Source organism: Carex rostrata, chromosome 7 (assembly GCF_964058835.1).
Source record: "Carex rostrata chromosome 7, lpCarRost1.2, whole genome shotgun sequence".
Classification (NCBI taxonomy): Eukaryota; Viridiplantae; Streptophyta; class Magnoliopsida; order Poales; family Cyperaceae; genus Carex; species Carex rostrata.
In genome coordinates, this window is record NC_135924.1 from 7,236,620 (window position 1) to 7,252,928 (window position 16,309).

General features: G+C 33.4%; 2 protein-coding genes across 3 annotated transcripts; both read right to left on the bottom strand.

The window, feature by feature from the left end:
* Window positions 1–1,853: 1,853 nt before the first annotated feature.
* On the bottom strand, window positions 1,854–5,194 carry LOC144556719 (uncharacterized). The gene is made up of 5 exons (XM_078305123.1): window positions 5,006–5,194; window positions 3,886–4,152; window positions 3,269–3,769; window positions 2,243–3,145; window positions 1,854–2,146 (listed from the first exon to the last, which is right to left on the bottom strand). The coding sequence occupies exons 2-3, from the start codon at window positions 4,126–4,128 to the stop codon at window positions 3,593–3,595; spliced, it is 420 nt and encodes a 139-aa protein (XP_078161249.1). The 5' UTR covers window positions 4,129–4,152; window positions 5,006–5,194; the 3' UTR covers window positions 1,854–2,146; window positions 2,243–3,145; window positions 3,269–3,592.
* Window positions 5,195–5,694: 500 nt separating this feature from the next.
* Window positions 5,695–11,485, bottom strand: EX1 (UvrB/UvrC domain protein (DUF3506)). Of its 2 annotated transcripts, none has more exons than XM_078305125.1 (12): window positions 10,885–11,485; window positions 10,640–10,756; window positions 10,484–10,549; window positions 10,294–10,400; window positions 10,111–10,189; window positions 8,461–9,156; window positions 8,052–8,163; window positions 7,108–7,277; window positions 6,812–6,886; window positions 6,623–6,721; window positions 6,391–6,536; window positions 5,695–5,982 (listed from the first exon to the last, which is right to left on the bottom strand). In XM_078305125.1, the coding sequence occupies exons 1-11, from the start codon at window positions 11,401–11,403 to the stop codon at window positions 6,444–6,446; spliced, it is 2,133 nt and encodes a 710-aa protein (XP_078161251.1). In that variant the 5' UTR covers window positions 11,404–11,485; the 3' UTR covers window positions 5,695–5,982; window positions 6,391–6,443. The 2 variants fall into 2 exon arrangements, with proteins under 2 accessions (XP_078161251.1, XP_078161250.1); XM_078305124.1 differs by having other exon boundaries at window positions 5,695–5,979; window positions 10,885–11,484.
* Between the last annotated feature and the right edge of the window lie 4,824 nt (window positions 11,486–16,309).

Below are 16,309 nucleotides of genomic sequence, written 5' to 3' on the forward strand. Positions count from 1 at the left end.
TTGAGTTTCATTTTTTAAAAAAATGAATAAATTGAAAAAAGAGAGATAAATATAGAACTCTCGACTATTTAATAATCAATGTATATAACTTTAGACGGTTGAAAATCAATAATTAATTAATAAAATTATTTATGACTAAAAAAACTCAAAAAAAAATAATTGATTTGAAAAAAAAAGTAGTTACAATTAGTTATATATAATTAATTTAATTAATTATCCATTAAATTAAAAGAAAAAGAGTCAGCCTCAACTTTCAATCAATCAATCAAATAATATGGACTCTATAGCTTATTTTTTTGATCCTTTAATTAAATTAAGCTTTTTTCTAATTTTTAATTTAGATTTATAAAATAAAATTCTCATAAAAAAAAGAAAAAAAAAAGAAAGACAATTATGCAAACTCCACAACCAATTATCGTGATTGCTATTATATTAATAGATTTAATAGGATTGTTTTTTTTACTATGGATTTTCTACAGAGATAGAAGAAAATGACAAAAACTTTGCTTCAGAAGAAGAGTTAGAAGAAGTAAAGGAGTCACAAATAGAAGATGGTTTCGATCGAATTGAATAGAATTCTATCGAATTCGAATTCATTTTTTTATTCCATATATCTTCTTACTTTATTTTACTTTATTTAAGAGAATTTTTTCCAATTGAGAGGAATTACTATATTATCAGATAAGGAGTAGAACTAGGGTGCTCTTAAGCTCACCAAAGTTTTGGTGAGCTTAACTCTAAAACTTATCAAATCGATTTCAAATGATGAATCCGAACCGTTGAAACCCGCCTACCTTACGTGTGATGCATCTACATGTGAAATTTTTAAACATTCGAATTAATTTAGTATAAAGTCAAACGGTCAAAAAACTTTCAAAAATGAATGCACTAAAATTAATTTATTAACCCTTTAATTTTGACCGCTTGACTTTATACTAAATTAATTCGAATGTTTAAAAATTTCATATGTAGATGCATCACACGTAAGGTAGGCAGATTTCAACAGTTCGGATTCGTCATTTGAAATCAATTTTATGAGTTTTAGAGTTAAGCTCACCAAAACTTTGGTGAACTTAAGAGCACCCTAGTTCTACTCATCAGATAAGATCTATTAGATAAATTAAGATCTATCTAATAAAATGTGTGGGATTATAAAAATAAAAAAAATAATAATAAACATATAAAAAATCTATCATTTTTATAATCGACCTTTAATAAATCCTTTATATATATATGGAATATGGAATAAAAACATATTATTAAATAATGATAATGACTTCTTATCAAACAAAAAATGTAACTAACAAACCATCTAACCAGAGGTTTTTATGTTATTTAAACTTATGTTTTTAATTGAATAATTTTTATGAAAAAAGGACCTTTATTGATTTTTTTTGTATTTGATTGATTCTTAACATTGAGACGAAATAGATGGCAAAATCATAATTGTCACAATTAGCTATCTTTATCCTAATCTCCCATTTATTCGACAAAGGGTGTACTTATATATCATAATGAATATATAGCTTGCCAATAGAAGTTTTACTAGGTTTGTTTTTATTCTAACAAAGTTTTTTGGGTTTTTTTTTTGGAAGCAGCTAATTGTCCCCGGCTCTCAGTCCTCCGAAAATCTCCAGACTTTTTACACTAATTCTATAAACAAGTTCATTAAATCCGGTAATACTATGAAAACAATCATATAAACAAGTTCAATGGATGTTATGTAGATGAAACCGCGTGATTCCAAATAAAAACGCGTGAAAGCTGTTAAAAACGCGTGGTCAACGAACAAAGTACAATTGAAGTACAATCGGCAGTTAAACTCGGGACCACCTTCTGTGAACATACACATATTATCCTATTAACATATAAATATTATCCTATGAACATACATATATTATTCTGTGAACATACACATATTATTCTATGAACATAAATATTGTACTTGAAATTATGACAGTTGAAAGCGCGTCGTTGCCGGTTATGGCAGTTGAAAGCGTGTGGCCAAAAAAGTACTTTGAAAGCGCGTCGGAACTAAGTTAAAAAGGAAATGATTTTATACGCGGAGATTTTCGGAGGACTGTAGCCCGGAGGACGTTACCTTTTCTTTTCTTTTTTTAACCTCAAAAGTTCAAGTGCCAATTCACTGCAAATGGAAGTTCAGGGTCAGGGACTAAATTGATTGTTTTGAAAAAAATTGGGCAAAACCTGAATTTCACAATTTTTGAAAAAACATGCTTACCTTGGACCAAGCAACCCTTCGGTATTGTTTAGCAATTTGTTGCACTATTCTTCGGTGTCTTTGTATCCAATTGTCTCCTAGCAAGTCTTTGCTTCTGATCTAGAAAAGTTTTCAAACAACAAAAATAAATAAATATAATCATAAGTTGTTTTAAAAAATCGAAGAACAACCTTAATAACATTTGACATTTAACTCAATCAAGCACCTGATATAAGCAAAAGAATTGAGAGGTCATTTTAAAACTCATCTTCTTATTTGGATCAATAAAAATAAACGGAAAACAAATGGGACATATACCTCTGAACAGATCTGACCATGTAGCAAATATTGTTCATGAGGAAAAGAGACGTCAGAGCCTGATCCTTGTATTGTTTTCATTTTGCATCTAAATTGGTTTGAAGGGCTTGCATTATTCGCATGGTCACTGTAGCCAATTGTGAATGCGACTCATCTCCACTGGTTCCAAATTCTTAGAATAGTTGGGGGGGTTCGATCCCCTAAATTTGAGTTTAGATCCGGATCATCCGATCAGAATCTTGGCCAATCTGCCTCAAGGGGGAATGCACATAGCCACTTTAATATTCGTGCCAAAGGAGATTGGACGGTCTGGATCTAAACTCAAAATTTGAGTTAATTTAGGGGATCTGAATTCAAGTGGGTGCATGGGTGCATGTTCCACAAAAAAAGGCTAAGAAATGAATTGGCAAATATTTCTCACACATTATAAGGTAACTTTACTAATCATACATCTATTCTATTATGAAAACAAATTGCAAAATTATCCCTTTACACATTTCACATGAAAGTGCACTTACTCAAAGAGAAACTTGACATAGTTTATGACGCAGCTAGTCAAGGGACGAACAGTGCCATCAGTGACAGTGGTCTTCGTGGCGTCTTCCTCTACAGCATCAACAAAATTCAAATTCCACTTTGTGTTCTAATGTGCATATACTCTTTGGTAACTACACTTTGAGGAAAATAGTAAATGATATTCACATTCCATTTTGTGTTCTGCTTACATACCTGTTCAAGAAAACTGGGAGAACCGTTGGGCAAGCGATTCGTAGTAGACCACACAACTTTTTTGTTCTTCTTTAGAGTCACAGTGAGAAAATAAGTTGCAAGCAGAATTATTACATGACCAATAAATATAATAATAACAGCTTATATGTCAACAACTATGTATGGTTATACATGTGTGAAGTTTAGCAGTAGCATTGTGAAACATTTTGGATGTGGTGATGATTTAGTTAGTCCTACGCGGGTTGTTGATTTTTCCGGCTTGACAGGTGCTAATTTGTGTTTTGGCTGTGCTGACTGTACCAGTACCTGTGCTGGTACTGGTGCTTATTTTCCCTGTTTTGAGGTTGTGCTGATTTTGACGGTACCTATACTGGTACCAGCCCTGTTATGGGTTTCTTGTACTGGTTGTGTAATGGTAACAACTTGCTTGCTGCTTGTTGTGCTGGCTGTACTTTTGTACTCACAGTGCAGCCCTTTTTTGTTCTCCCTTTTTCCCCTTCTCTGTGATGATCAACAACAGGAGAAAGAGTAAATATAGTGAATTTGAAATGGACTGCCGACTAATAGAAACTGAAACTGCACAGAAATGAAATACAACAGAATTAGAGGCACTGTACCACCACTGGTCGGACTTTTTGTGTTTTAGCTGTGATGACTGTACTGGTATCTGTGCTGGTACTGGTGCTTATTTTCCATGTTATGGGGTTTTTCTGTTGTTTCTGGCACCTACACTGGAACCAATCCTGTTGTGGTTTTCTTGTGCTGGTACCACCTTTCCTGCTGCTTCTTGTGCTGGATGTACCTTTGTGCTGACAGTGCAGCCCTTTTTGTTCTCCCCTTTCTCCCTTAGCTGTGATCATCAACAACAGGAGGAAGACAGCCAACTGTCTTGTGGTCTTCAGGGTCATTGTTTTAATCGGAAGAGAAAAGTATAACAGGAACAGTGAGGCTATGGTAACATGTGTAGCACCGAATGATCCGTACTATGGATTAGTATCTTCATTTTCAAAGTCTAAATAATCGACTGAACCGTTGAACATGACATCTTTATGAAAATGTACTTGTTGATCAAGAACATGACATCTTTATGAAAATGTACTTGTTGATCAAATTTTATATTTTTTGTACAATTTTTTTACTATATATTTTGATAGGCAAAAAATCACTTAATCTAAAAATTCTAAGCCATTCAAAAGTAGTTATTTTGTACCTATATAAAAAACACTAAAGGAGATGTGAAATTTAATCTACAAGTACATTTTCATATGGAGATCATGTTGAACAGTTGATATCGAAGTTTTGCACTTTCAAATGAAGATATCGATCCATACTACAGACCAATTCACCATATGCATAGTAACATAGCCCCACTCCAACAGGGGTACAGTTTAGCAGGGGGAGGCGAAGGATTAAGGTGAGGGGAAACTTAATTAAGTATTACCTGAACCTTTTACTGAACTTGTAACCATCAGATGGGAACTGAAAATTAGTCAGGGTCTCAGCTGGTACACCAAGAATAAATTGGGTCACATTAGCGACTGGAAGAGGTACGAATTGGAATTGTTCATCATGGAATCAAAATGTAGGCAACCGGAAGGAATAATCAATTCTACTTGCTATTAACTTTGCTGATAAATTATCTATTTTGACCAACTATCGATTTCAATGGATGAGTCGATTTTTCTGTCAATCTGTGCAATAGGTGGGAAAATTTTCTACGGGGTAAGCATATCATACCAGCGAGAGGAAGCGTAGAAGAGGCGGACTAGGGTCAACCACGGCGGAGGTTGAAACTACTTTCGACAATAGATGAAGGGGAAGTTCACCGAACCGCAAGGGAATAGGGGAAAATACCCACCGCAATAGAAGAGGGGCAGACGCGGAGGGCGGGCAGAGGAACACGTAGCGGGGACAAAAACACGTGACGACCGGGAGTGAGCGCGGGCAACCTTCTTAGCGACACGCGGCAGTCTAGACGCAGTTCTCGCTAAAATCGCACGAGGGGCAGTAGCTGAGCGTTTCGTTTTGGTGAAGATGACGAATGAAAACGTAAGCGGAAAATAATCTGAGCTGTTGAAAACACATCAGATGGCAATTAGATGGCTTGACACTGTTCATTGCTGATGTCACACCTCATTGAAAATTAATGTTGAAAATTAAGGTATCAATTAAGGTAGTATAATAAGTTAATAACCAGGTAAAGTCCCTTTTTTAAAACTTGTGAAATTCAAATTAATGATTCATACCTCCAACTTGGGGTAATGGAAGACGAAAAAAATCAATGAGTAAACAAAAAAATAGGACGAAGGAAAAAAAAAGAAAAAAAAGAAAAAAAAAATCATCATCCATTCACGGTTCATTCCATCATCTTGATTTTGTACCATTTCTTTCTTCTTTTTTCCTCTTTTTTTGGTTGAAAGCAAATCTTTAAATAACATTGGCTCATAATACAGGAAAGTCATCAGCTTCTGGTTCTAAAAAATGTGATCAAACCAAAAAAAAACTGGATATATACCCTCTTCTACAACAACACTAAATTAAGGCCATAGTTATTTTCAGCAAAGCATTTGCTAATACATTTGGTAGAAATAAAACTCTTCTCAAAGAACCTCAAACAAAGAGCCAAAGAGATTTGACAATTATAATATCCTTCAAGGGAGCTTCCGATCCGAACTGTGCTTTGCTTTTGACAAGTATTCACATCACATTATCTGCTTTGTATGCAAACCAGAAAATGAAAAGTGTTAAGACTCGCTGATAGAGAGAGGACACACTAAGACTCTTTGTTAAATACCATCCTAACTGTATTAACATGTGCAACAAGGAAGCAAACACTGAACATGTACCAGATTACACCATACCAAGCGACCAAACTTTTGGTACTCCATAAATTTATAATGAATTTTAATACCAAAGACAATAAATGGGTAAATTTCTGACTTCTTGAAATTTAGATTTGAGGGGTATACTGAAATTCCTCCCTATTTTAACTTATGGAGTTACGTGCATAGGTCTCAATAATATAAATAAGGTTCTGACAATCAGTTATAGGTCCATCAAAGTGCAGCATGGCCTATGTTATACCAGCAAGCAATTTAATACAGGGAGTAGGGACCCACTACCTTCAACTTGACGATCAAAATCTAATGGATAACTTTCTAGCTACAGGAAGTTTTTAATCGGGAAGAATCAGACGGCTGAAGAACTCGACTATTTGGAAGTTTGAGTCCAAGTAGAAAAATCCAATCACAGGCGCATCTCTTGTGAACTGCACATAACCAAAGACATTTGCAGAGTAGAATTTAATAAAATCTGCATGAGTAATATTAAGAAGAAGGAAATAAAATAATTCACCTTGCCATCTAAAATCAAGAGTTCGCCGTCAACCCATTGCGGGCTCTTCAACCCAATATCTGCACCTGAAATGCGGCCCTGCCCCTTATACCGAGCTACCTAGGAAAGATAACACGAAATTTATCTTTGTGATGTTCAAGTTTTATTTTTATTAGAATCAGGAAAAAAAGAGATTGATTTGAAGCATACCACTCCAAGTTCTTTAGGGATGAGCCCCTTGTGCGGAAGCTGGTGTCCTTTCCCAATTTTTACACGAAACATGACCTTTAAATTTTCAAATAAAAAAAAGAGGGGGCAGCAGAATGAAAATAGGGATCAATATTTATTCAAATAAGTTAAAAAAACTTCCTGGAATTAGCGCATTTTTGTTTGGTTTTATCCTATTGATTGAAAATTATTCAATACATGAAAATAAATTCCTAGTATTAGAGCAAACTCTTTTTTTATTTCTTTTTTGTCCCCTCAGTTCGATATGTGATTCTAACCTGGCCAGCAGGGCCAAGGTGGTCCCCAGTTAATCTGATGCCCTCCACATATTCATAGAACTCCAAATCCCTTTCTTTAGTACCACTGACATCATCCTCCTTCCACTGCCCAAACTTGCGTTGTAAACAAATGATTTCAGAACTCCCGCCAGATAAAGCAATATATAATCCTGTGAATTGTGGTACATCCAAAACATTAGTCCAATTTCGTAACTACAGTATTATAAATATAGTAACAATAATAAATAAATTAATAAAAAGGAAAATTCAGGTCTTGGTGCTTAAAATCTCTTTAAAGAACCAAATTAGTCCCTCAACATTTCATTTGCACCATTCCCCAAAAAAAAAAAAAAATTGATCTGAACTTCAAGTTGCGCCAAATCAGTCCTTGTTAAATTAATTTAGTCCTAAAAGGAAAATTCATGTTTTGGTGCTTAAACTCTCTAAAAAGAATCAGATTAGTCCCTGAATTTTCATTTGCACCAAATTCATCCTTTGATTTATCCCAAAAAAAAAAAAAACCAACTTGATCTGAACTTATATTTGCGCCAAATCAGTCCTTTTCTTAAATTAACCAAGTTAGTCCTATTCTTTTCTCCAAAAAAGCTTATTCAGATATTTTTAAAAATAAGTTCAAGGACCAATTTAGATCTTGTTAGAAAGTTCAACAACTGATTTAGTGCAAATGTAAGTTACACGAACTATGCCCTTTTTCCAAAATTCAAGGACCAACTTGATATTATTCCAAAAGTTCCAACGGTAATTGTTGCAAATTAAATTTGACAGACCAAATCAGTTTTTTGGAAATTGATCAAGTACAAAAAAAATCTTGATCCTGTGAACAGAAGTTGTTTACAAACATTATTCTCCAATTCACTTTTACAGCTCATTTAAAAATGGCATATAATAGAATAACAATAATAAATATATAAATAATGAATTACCGCTTAGAGGATCTGATGTCGTAGGTGCCATGATGCGCCGAAAATTAGTAGCTCCAGGCAGCAATTGATGAGATCTCTTGTTCCTTAAAAGCTTTCCATCAGGTATTATAATCTACATATCACATTACAAAAAGATAAAATTTGGCGAAACTGAAACAGAAAAATGTTTATTTAATCACTAAGACTGAAATTAAAAGGCAGACTTGGGTATACTTATTCTACTTGTGTTCAACTTTGGATCAATTTCTGCAATTAAGGAGAAATACCATAAAAGCCTCAGTAAAAGTATTTTCTCGACAAACAGTATAAAAAAATTTGAAATCCTTCAGTAGAACCAAATAAAAATCTGTAGCTTTCAATAACCACAGGATATATAATAAAATAAAATAATATAGAAAAATGTACCGACCTTAACAGATTGACCCTTTTTCATGCTACCTAACTTCACAAGATCTGCCAACACAAGATCAGCCCCCTGCTGGAGGGACATCACAGGCGCTTTTTTCTTCTTTAATTGCTGGGTCCCGCTATCCTCCTTTGGTTTCTCATCATTGTCTATGTGCAATGTAAATGAGAACCGGTCTTTTCTCTCCAACCTAGCAGGTATATGAACTAATGAATCAGCCACCTTCTCATTTTCACTTCTCAAACTTTTGGAACTGTAGGCTATCTCCTCTTCTACATCAGCTCCAGTTTCTCCATCAATTCCGATTTCTTCGTCAGATAAATTCTCTATATCAGAAATTTCAAATTCGCCATCATCATTTTCTTCATCGTCATTTTCATCACCTTCATCTTCTTCTTCATCATCATCCTCATCTAAAATTTGACCAATAAATATTTTTGCTATATGGTCTCCCTTGATTTTTCCCGAGGAAGTTATGAAAATTGTCAACTTGAAACGGGGTAAAGTGTCGTCTTGTGGTAAGTTGAGAATACTGGGGCTGTCTGAGCTGTCTTTCTCTTCTTCATCTATATTTGGGTCTTCAATGCCAGGCCCTTGGCCAAATAAGCTGTCTGACAAGAGTCTTTCACTAATAGTGGCTTTTTGAACCAAATTGTCAAATTCACTGGATTTTGTGTTCCCTGGCTTTATATATACAGCCTGAAAAGCAGTTTCTCATTATTAGCATACAGAAACAGGGAGTATGAGGAACTGCACTGAGCCCACTATAACAAAACTAGGGTTTTGTGATTTCAGAAAAAAGATGTATACAGTAACTCCGCTTAGCTGAAGATAAAAAGGCATGTGAATGCAACATAATAATCCTATTATTTATTTATTGACCACTTCTTATTGATGGGACTTAATTTTGTGAATTAGTACGTTGAAAGATATTATGATTAATTACTGCATACATGTACCATTGTATCCTTCTATGATAGTTAATCTTTATTTTTCCAAAATTGGGCCGATCTGTTCATTATGAACCTAGTATTAACAAATACACGAAACAATTTACTAAAAATATTGTAGCATGCCTCAACAACAGTACAACACATAAATGTTCTTTTTGGTGGAATTTTGTGGGATTAAGGTTTTACGTGATTATATTATATGGACCTCTTGATTAAAAAAAAATTTAATTTGATTATACAAAAAAAATTAAAAATACTGTGACTAGATGCCAGTATTCTGTACACTCAACATTGGCATTTGGAAATTGGATACAGGTTACTAGACAAATCAAGTTATATTTGGATTACTTTGGACATTATGATGTACTGAGGAAGATCATTGTGAACAAAAGTATAAGACTGGGCATATTATATAAATAATAGTTGAGTGACAAACTTGTTTATTGGGTAGAAATTACATTTAAATTAATTTGCTTGATCTCAGTTTACATTGTGATGCCACTAAATTTATCGCTCCACCTCTGAACTAGTATCAAATATGAAGAAGGTACATGAGAATGTTTGACAGTGATCTGGAACTCCACAAAATGGTAGTGTTCTAGACACTAGTGGTTTCAAGATCTGTTAAGTATTCCCTTTTATACCGACTTCTCTTTTTCTCAATAATTAAACAGAGATGAGAAAGAGAACTTGTTTATACCTGTTGTTTTAACTCCCCATTTGTCTTTACGAAATAAACTTCAAAGAGAGGAACACCAGGACTGCCCGAAGTTAATTGTCTGCATGAGAATATGGCAATATTGACTATAAAAGTTAAAACAATAATAGCAACAATACATCCCTAGTTAATTAGCAAAACAACTGAAAATGCAATAAGATGTACCTTGAACTATAACTTTTGGCTACATATCTCCCATACTCGCCAGTTATACGCACTATTAGTCCATAGGGATCGAACGTATTTTCTGACAAGCCAGCCCACCAACCAATCTGTGCAATTTTTAATCAAGCGAGTTCAATATGAATCTGAAAATAAAACAAGAACCACAGTAAATTATTCAAAATTTACTGACCAGTCCTGCACCGGCATGATCCCGGATGTCAGCGGCATCAGCATAGCGTTCTTCTACAATGGCCCTCTGTAGAGATTTAAAAAAAAATTAATAAACATGTGGTCAATTATGTAAAGACAGTATATGGAGAGGTCTTCATTGCATATATGAACTTACATTGAGGTCAGAAATGGCTCTTCCCACAAAATCATACTTCCTTGCAATAGAAATTGCCTGTTTTAATCTTTCAGCACTGTTGAAATCCTCTATAGCAACTGCAGATTTTAATTGTAACTGCATTAACAAAAACCAAACAGAGATTAATTACCAAAAGTGGCTGATTTGGGCCTAATTAGTTCTTTACAGCTGAATTTTGAGACAGAGAGAGAGAGGGAGGTTAATGAGGTAACTAATGGTATAACCTTTAAAGCTTGTAATAGCCTCTCATTTTCTTCGGTTTCGCCAATATGTTGCTTCCACCTTCCCCAACTCCATTCATGTTCCTCTTTCTTTTCTTCTCTTTCTGGAAACACCTTATTCTCTTCAGATTTCAAATTCCCTTTCGATTTTTTCAATTTCAATTCATCTCCCGATAGCTCTTTTAGATCTTCTTCCACCTCCTTACAGGGAGAATCCCAGTAAGAGCTCAAGTATTCCTTACACCTCTTAACGGCGCTCTGGACAGCATCCTGCAACAGCAAATTCCACCTAATACCACCGGATTCTCCACTCGGATTATACTTTTTGCATCGACAACAAGGAGTGGAACTGAAGTAATGATGGTTGTGATGATAATGATGCTTTTTGAGAGGATGCACGGAGGGGCGGAGGGAGTTAGAGAAGAAAGCGCTAGTGCGAGAGGTGAATTTAGGGTTAGAATTTGGGTTAGAATTGGAGCTTGAAGGAGAAAGAGAGATGCGAGTGGTGGGGATGGAAGCCATGGCTGTGGAGAAAGAGAAAGAGAAAGAGAATTGAGAGATGATGAGAGCTGATTATGTGTTTTGTGGATTAGGTTGAGGAATCAGTAGGACTGGACAGGATAAGACCCTGCATTTCGAGTGAACTTCTCCAGTACATTCTCTTCTCCAGTTTTATGTCCGCTAGCGATAGGTATTCGGGCCTCCAGTACTTTTTCTTGTCCAGTTTTATGTACGCTAGATATTCAGGGTAAATATTTAACAGAGTAGTTTTGGCTTTACGCAGCTCACATTCTATAAATATATTACAGCACTACTATGGTCAATGTGCTGCGTGAAGCTGAAACTGCTTCTCTGTTAAAATCTGTACCCGATATTCAGCCATGGAGCTTCCGAGTTCCGACCTTGAATTCGTGATCACAGAAGGTAACAGAATATTTTTATTTCTCTTTAGATTCGGACCTTCCCATCAAAATCTACACGAATATTAAAGAAACTTGTGTATTTCATTTTGAGCCAAATTGGCCTAGATTCTGATCTGACGGTCCGCATCTAAGAAAAATATTTTGTTATCTTAGAATATGTATATGGGTGTTCATCGGGTTTTAAATCGAGCGGAGAGAGTTGAGATTAAACGGCTCGGTTTTCATGTTAAATGAATTGGTTCGGTTTGTATTTTGAAGTCGGTTTAATAGTTCGTTTCGATTCGGTTTAGAAACTATAAAACTATTTAGACTGAACTGACCGACATTTATAAACATGTCTCCCGGCCAAACCAAATATTAAAAAAAAAAAAAATAATTCAACACAATGTTTATTGTTTGATTTGGTTTAAACCAGTTAGATTGAACCAAATATTTTTTTAAATCCATCTTAAAAACAATTTAAAAAATTAACAAGAAATATTTATTTTTATAATTAATCTTCTTATTGTGGTTCAACCGAATAAACTGAAATATAATTTGTTTGTTCAATTTGGTTTTAATTTGATTAATAAATTTATTTTAATCGGTTTAGTAGTATTTTTGTAAATCATTTTTTTTTCAAATTATCTATTGTATTTCAATTTTAATTAAAACGAACCAATGAACAACCCAACTCTGGATATGGATTTTCCGACCTTCACATGCCAAGTTGAGGGCAAGTGAAATTCATATTCTAAGATGACACAATATTTTTGTTTAAATTTGAACCGTCTGATTAGATCCACACGAACATTAACGAAACCTTATGTTTCATATTGGACTGGATTAGTCCGAATTATGGTCAGACGATTTTGATCTTATCATAAATATTCTGTTACCTCTCATAGAAAATGGATTCGCGTACGGTTGCATCCGAACTTATATTACAAATTTTAAAGCTGTCTACTTATAATTAAAGTGTAATCTTTAAAAAAAAAATTACGATTGTATTTGATCGGACGGTCTCAATTCGATTTGATTATAAATCGTGGAGTGCCTAACTGAAAGATAAAAATCCGATATCCTCTAAATACTACTATGATGCTATGAATGACGAATTTTTGTTACAAATTAGGAAAGGAGGATTACTGTTTAAGGAAAGATATGATCGCTTGAGTTTTGGTATAATTGAGAGCAATTGCTCCCCCTTTCAAACTCATTTCCATAAATGCAAAGAAAATCAGAAAATCAAATTTCACTGACAGATTTGCACTGTCAGATTTTGCGGCTGAACCAGTTAAGGTTGCTGGTTAGTACCAGCTGCTAACCAACTAAGTACTGATCTGATATTTGGTTTTTTTTCCCCAACTTATTCTATAGTGTCTTTGTGTGTGTGTGTGTGCGTGTGTGTGAGTAACAAATTACTGATCTGATATTTGGTTTTTTTCTCCAATTAACTTATTCTATAGTGTCTTTGTGTGTGTGTTGGTGTGTGTGTGTGTGTCAGTAACAAATTAATTAGCATCACCAAATTAATCTCATGTCCTAATGCAAATATATTCAAGTCCTAAAAGGTCCATGTTGATACAAGGTAAAAGCTCTTAGTATCTAAATAGCTTCTATAAAGTTGTTATATATATGCAAGCAGTGGTGCCTTAGCTGAAAAATGACATCAGAACACCAATTAATTTATAGTTGAAAAATGCATGGAACAAATACTAACAATTTTTTTGCAAATGTACCCTTTTAAGATACTGGAGAAAAGGAAATCAGTCAATGTGTGATTTTTTCAGAGCCATAAATCAGAGAGAGAGAAAACCGAAGGACAACACACTTCATTTTACATAGTCCCTCTGTACATAATCAAATGAAATTAGAGAGAGAGAGAGAGAAAGAGACTAACAGACCAACCCTCTGAATTTATATCACCTGGTCTTCTAATCAACTTTGTGCTATTATGTCCTCTCTTATTATATTCATTATTCATTATTTCACTTTTTTGCCACATAAAACCTGATTTTTTTTTGGTGTGTAGCTTTTTACAATAATAAAATTCTAACAATAAAACTCGAAACATAGAATACTTAGATTGTGATTGAATTGTAGATTCTATTCTATCATGCAATTATGGAGATTGTATAAAAATAGTAATAGAGGTGGGAATTTTTTTTTTTTTTTTTAAAGATCTTGCTTTTCTTTTAAAACTAATGGAATCTTTTTTTAATAAATAAAAACTAATATTTGATAAGACCATGATCAACTCTAATTCCTGCCTAACCTTCACGCACTTCTTTTATTGTTATTGGACCGAATGAATATTTATAAGAATTTAAGTGCATGTATTTTTATATACATAATTACTAATCGAGTCTAAGATTCACCACTAGCTGTCGTGTAAGTTTGAACAATTGATAATATGACAATTATTTGAAGTTCGTGTATTTTTAATGACATATACGATTGTGAATTCCTCTATTTTATTAAGCAAATATATGATTGTGAATTTCACACTAAATTCTTGTAAACACATAAATTAGTCATGAGATCACATAATTAGTATTGTTTTTTTCATATTTAAAATGTGACGGTCTATTACTATTTGTATGACTTGTAACTTTGTAAATAAATACATACGATATAATTACTAAGAATTTCAAATCTTGATATATAAGTCTATTGATAAAAAAATTATGGCACCCGGCTAATATAAAATATATATTGAAATTTGAAGAACTAATTAATTAAATTAATGAGCGGTCCTATTATTTGCTATGCAGAATGATTATTATTGAGATAGTAGAGAACATCAATTGCATCTAATGCATGTAATCCATTAAATTAATTATTACTTTTGCTTTTACAAGGCTCAATTAGAAATCTGGTCAGAACCATAGATTAAAAAAAAATAGCATGCAAGAAATTACAAGAAATGAAAAGAAGAAGAAAAAAGAACTCAAATTAAGTGCACCTAGCTCATTCAATAAAATATATAAATCTTCTTTCATTTGAATGAGATTGAGAAAATGCATTTCAGTTAGAAAATTTGAAATATACATACTACAGAGGAAGTTGATCTGCCTTTATATTAAACAACTTAATTTTGAGAAAGTTCAATTCTCGTTATACATTATCTCGTTCGAACCATAAATAATCAAGAAAAATAAAAGAACAAATAAATAAAGAAGTCGGATTAAGCAACAATTTACATAAAAGAAACAAAAAGAGTTGTCTTGACAGAGGTTCTAACGGCAAATTTATGGCGGCAGCCTCAACCTTGGCCTTCTTCTTTAAATTCCGCTTGTAAGAGCCTGCAATTGTTAATGTCATTGCTGGATACGATCGACTCGGTGAAGGGGCTTAATTAGTAAACCTTTCTTTGTTCTTTTTAATTAGGAGCTAGAGTGTCAGACTATGACTAAAAGAATAGGGAGAGGTTTATTTTCTTAAAAAAAAGAGGCAATTATAGACAAGGTTAATTTCGGGTAGGGTTTAGCTAGTGGGTCAGGTTAATTCTCTCGTATTGTTATGATCTAGATTTTGATTATAGGATAATTGTTTTCTAAGTTTTGTTCATATAATTGGATAATTTATTTATCATTTTGTTTCTTTAGTATTTTATTACTTATAGATCATTCAGGTTGAGGACTTAAAATTGTGGAACTCTATAAAGGAGTTAAAAAATACTCTAAAGTGCCCCTAGTCTTTGTAATTAACAAGGAACATTAATTATTAATGAAATATTAGCATTTGGATTAGATGATGATCATGTTCTGCAAATTATATGACAAAGAGTTATCAATCTAATCAAATGGATACCTGATAGAGATCAAGGGATTGGACGTGACCAAAATAAAATATTTAATTGGATTGTAGTTATGTCATTAATGCTTTATTTGTGTCTGAAATTCTAAGATATGATATGATTGTTTCTCTCAAATGAGAATGCGTATTCGTGGGTATTATCCAACATTGTCCGTAACTGACAGTCATACAAATTCTATCTTAGTATATATCTCGCATGTAGAGAGATAGTAATTATCAAGAATATCAATATCTCTCATGTAATGAGTGATGATATCATTGAGCTCCTTGATGAAATAATACTAGTATATGCACATATGATTAAGGAGTTAATCATAATTACTGAATTATTTCAGAATCAAGAAACGAGTGAATTTGTAAGAATGACACATTCCTATCTTAGATCTATTCATGATATCATGAGACATGGAATTGACACGAGGCAATTGTGGTCTTAGGGATCGTGATATAGCAGGTACTTATTATATGTGTCTTTTGAATAATTACAGTGCATATTGCTAGGTGTCGCTTATAATTTATGGAATCGAAAGGAGTTTTAGATTTTATTGTCAAATGACATAGATCCCACAGAGTCACGCCAATAAGAAATTGATTAGAAATGCTCCTTAATTTAGTTGACATGTATAACATGACAAATAAATTGACTTCTCAACAAAAACATGAGAAATATAATTATTTGAGATAATTATATATGATACTATAAT

Bases quoted from the DNA above. Each gene is read 5' to 3' on its own strand.
- LOC144556719 (XM_078305123.1), bottom strand. From the start codon at position 4,128: ATGATCACAGCTAAGGGAGAAAGGGGAGAACAAAAAGGGCTGCACTGT. The intron at 3,770-3,885 runs GTACAGTGCCTC...TGATCATCACAG, and splicing joins AAAAAGTCCGACCAGTGGTG to AGAAGGGGAAAAAGGGAGAA.
- EX1 (XM_078305125.1), bottom strand. From the start codon at position 11,403: ATGGCTTCCATCCCCACCACTCGCATCTCTCTTTCTCCTTCAAGCTCC. The intron at 10,401-10,483 runs GTCAGTAAATTT...AAAATTGCACAG, and splicing joins ATCATGCCGGTGCAGGACTG to ATTGGTTGGTGGGCTGGCTT. The intron at 9,157-10,110 runs GTATAAACAAGT...ACTGCTTTTCAG, and splicing joins ATGGGGAGTTAAAACAACAG to GCTGTATATATAAAGCCAGG.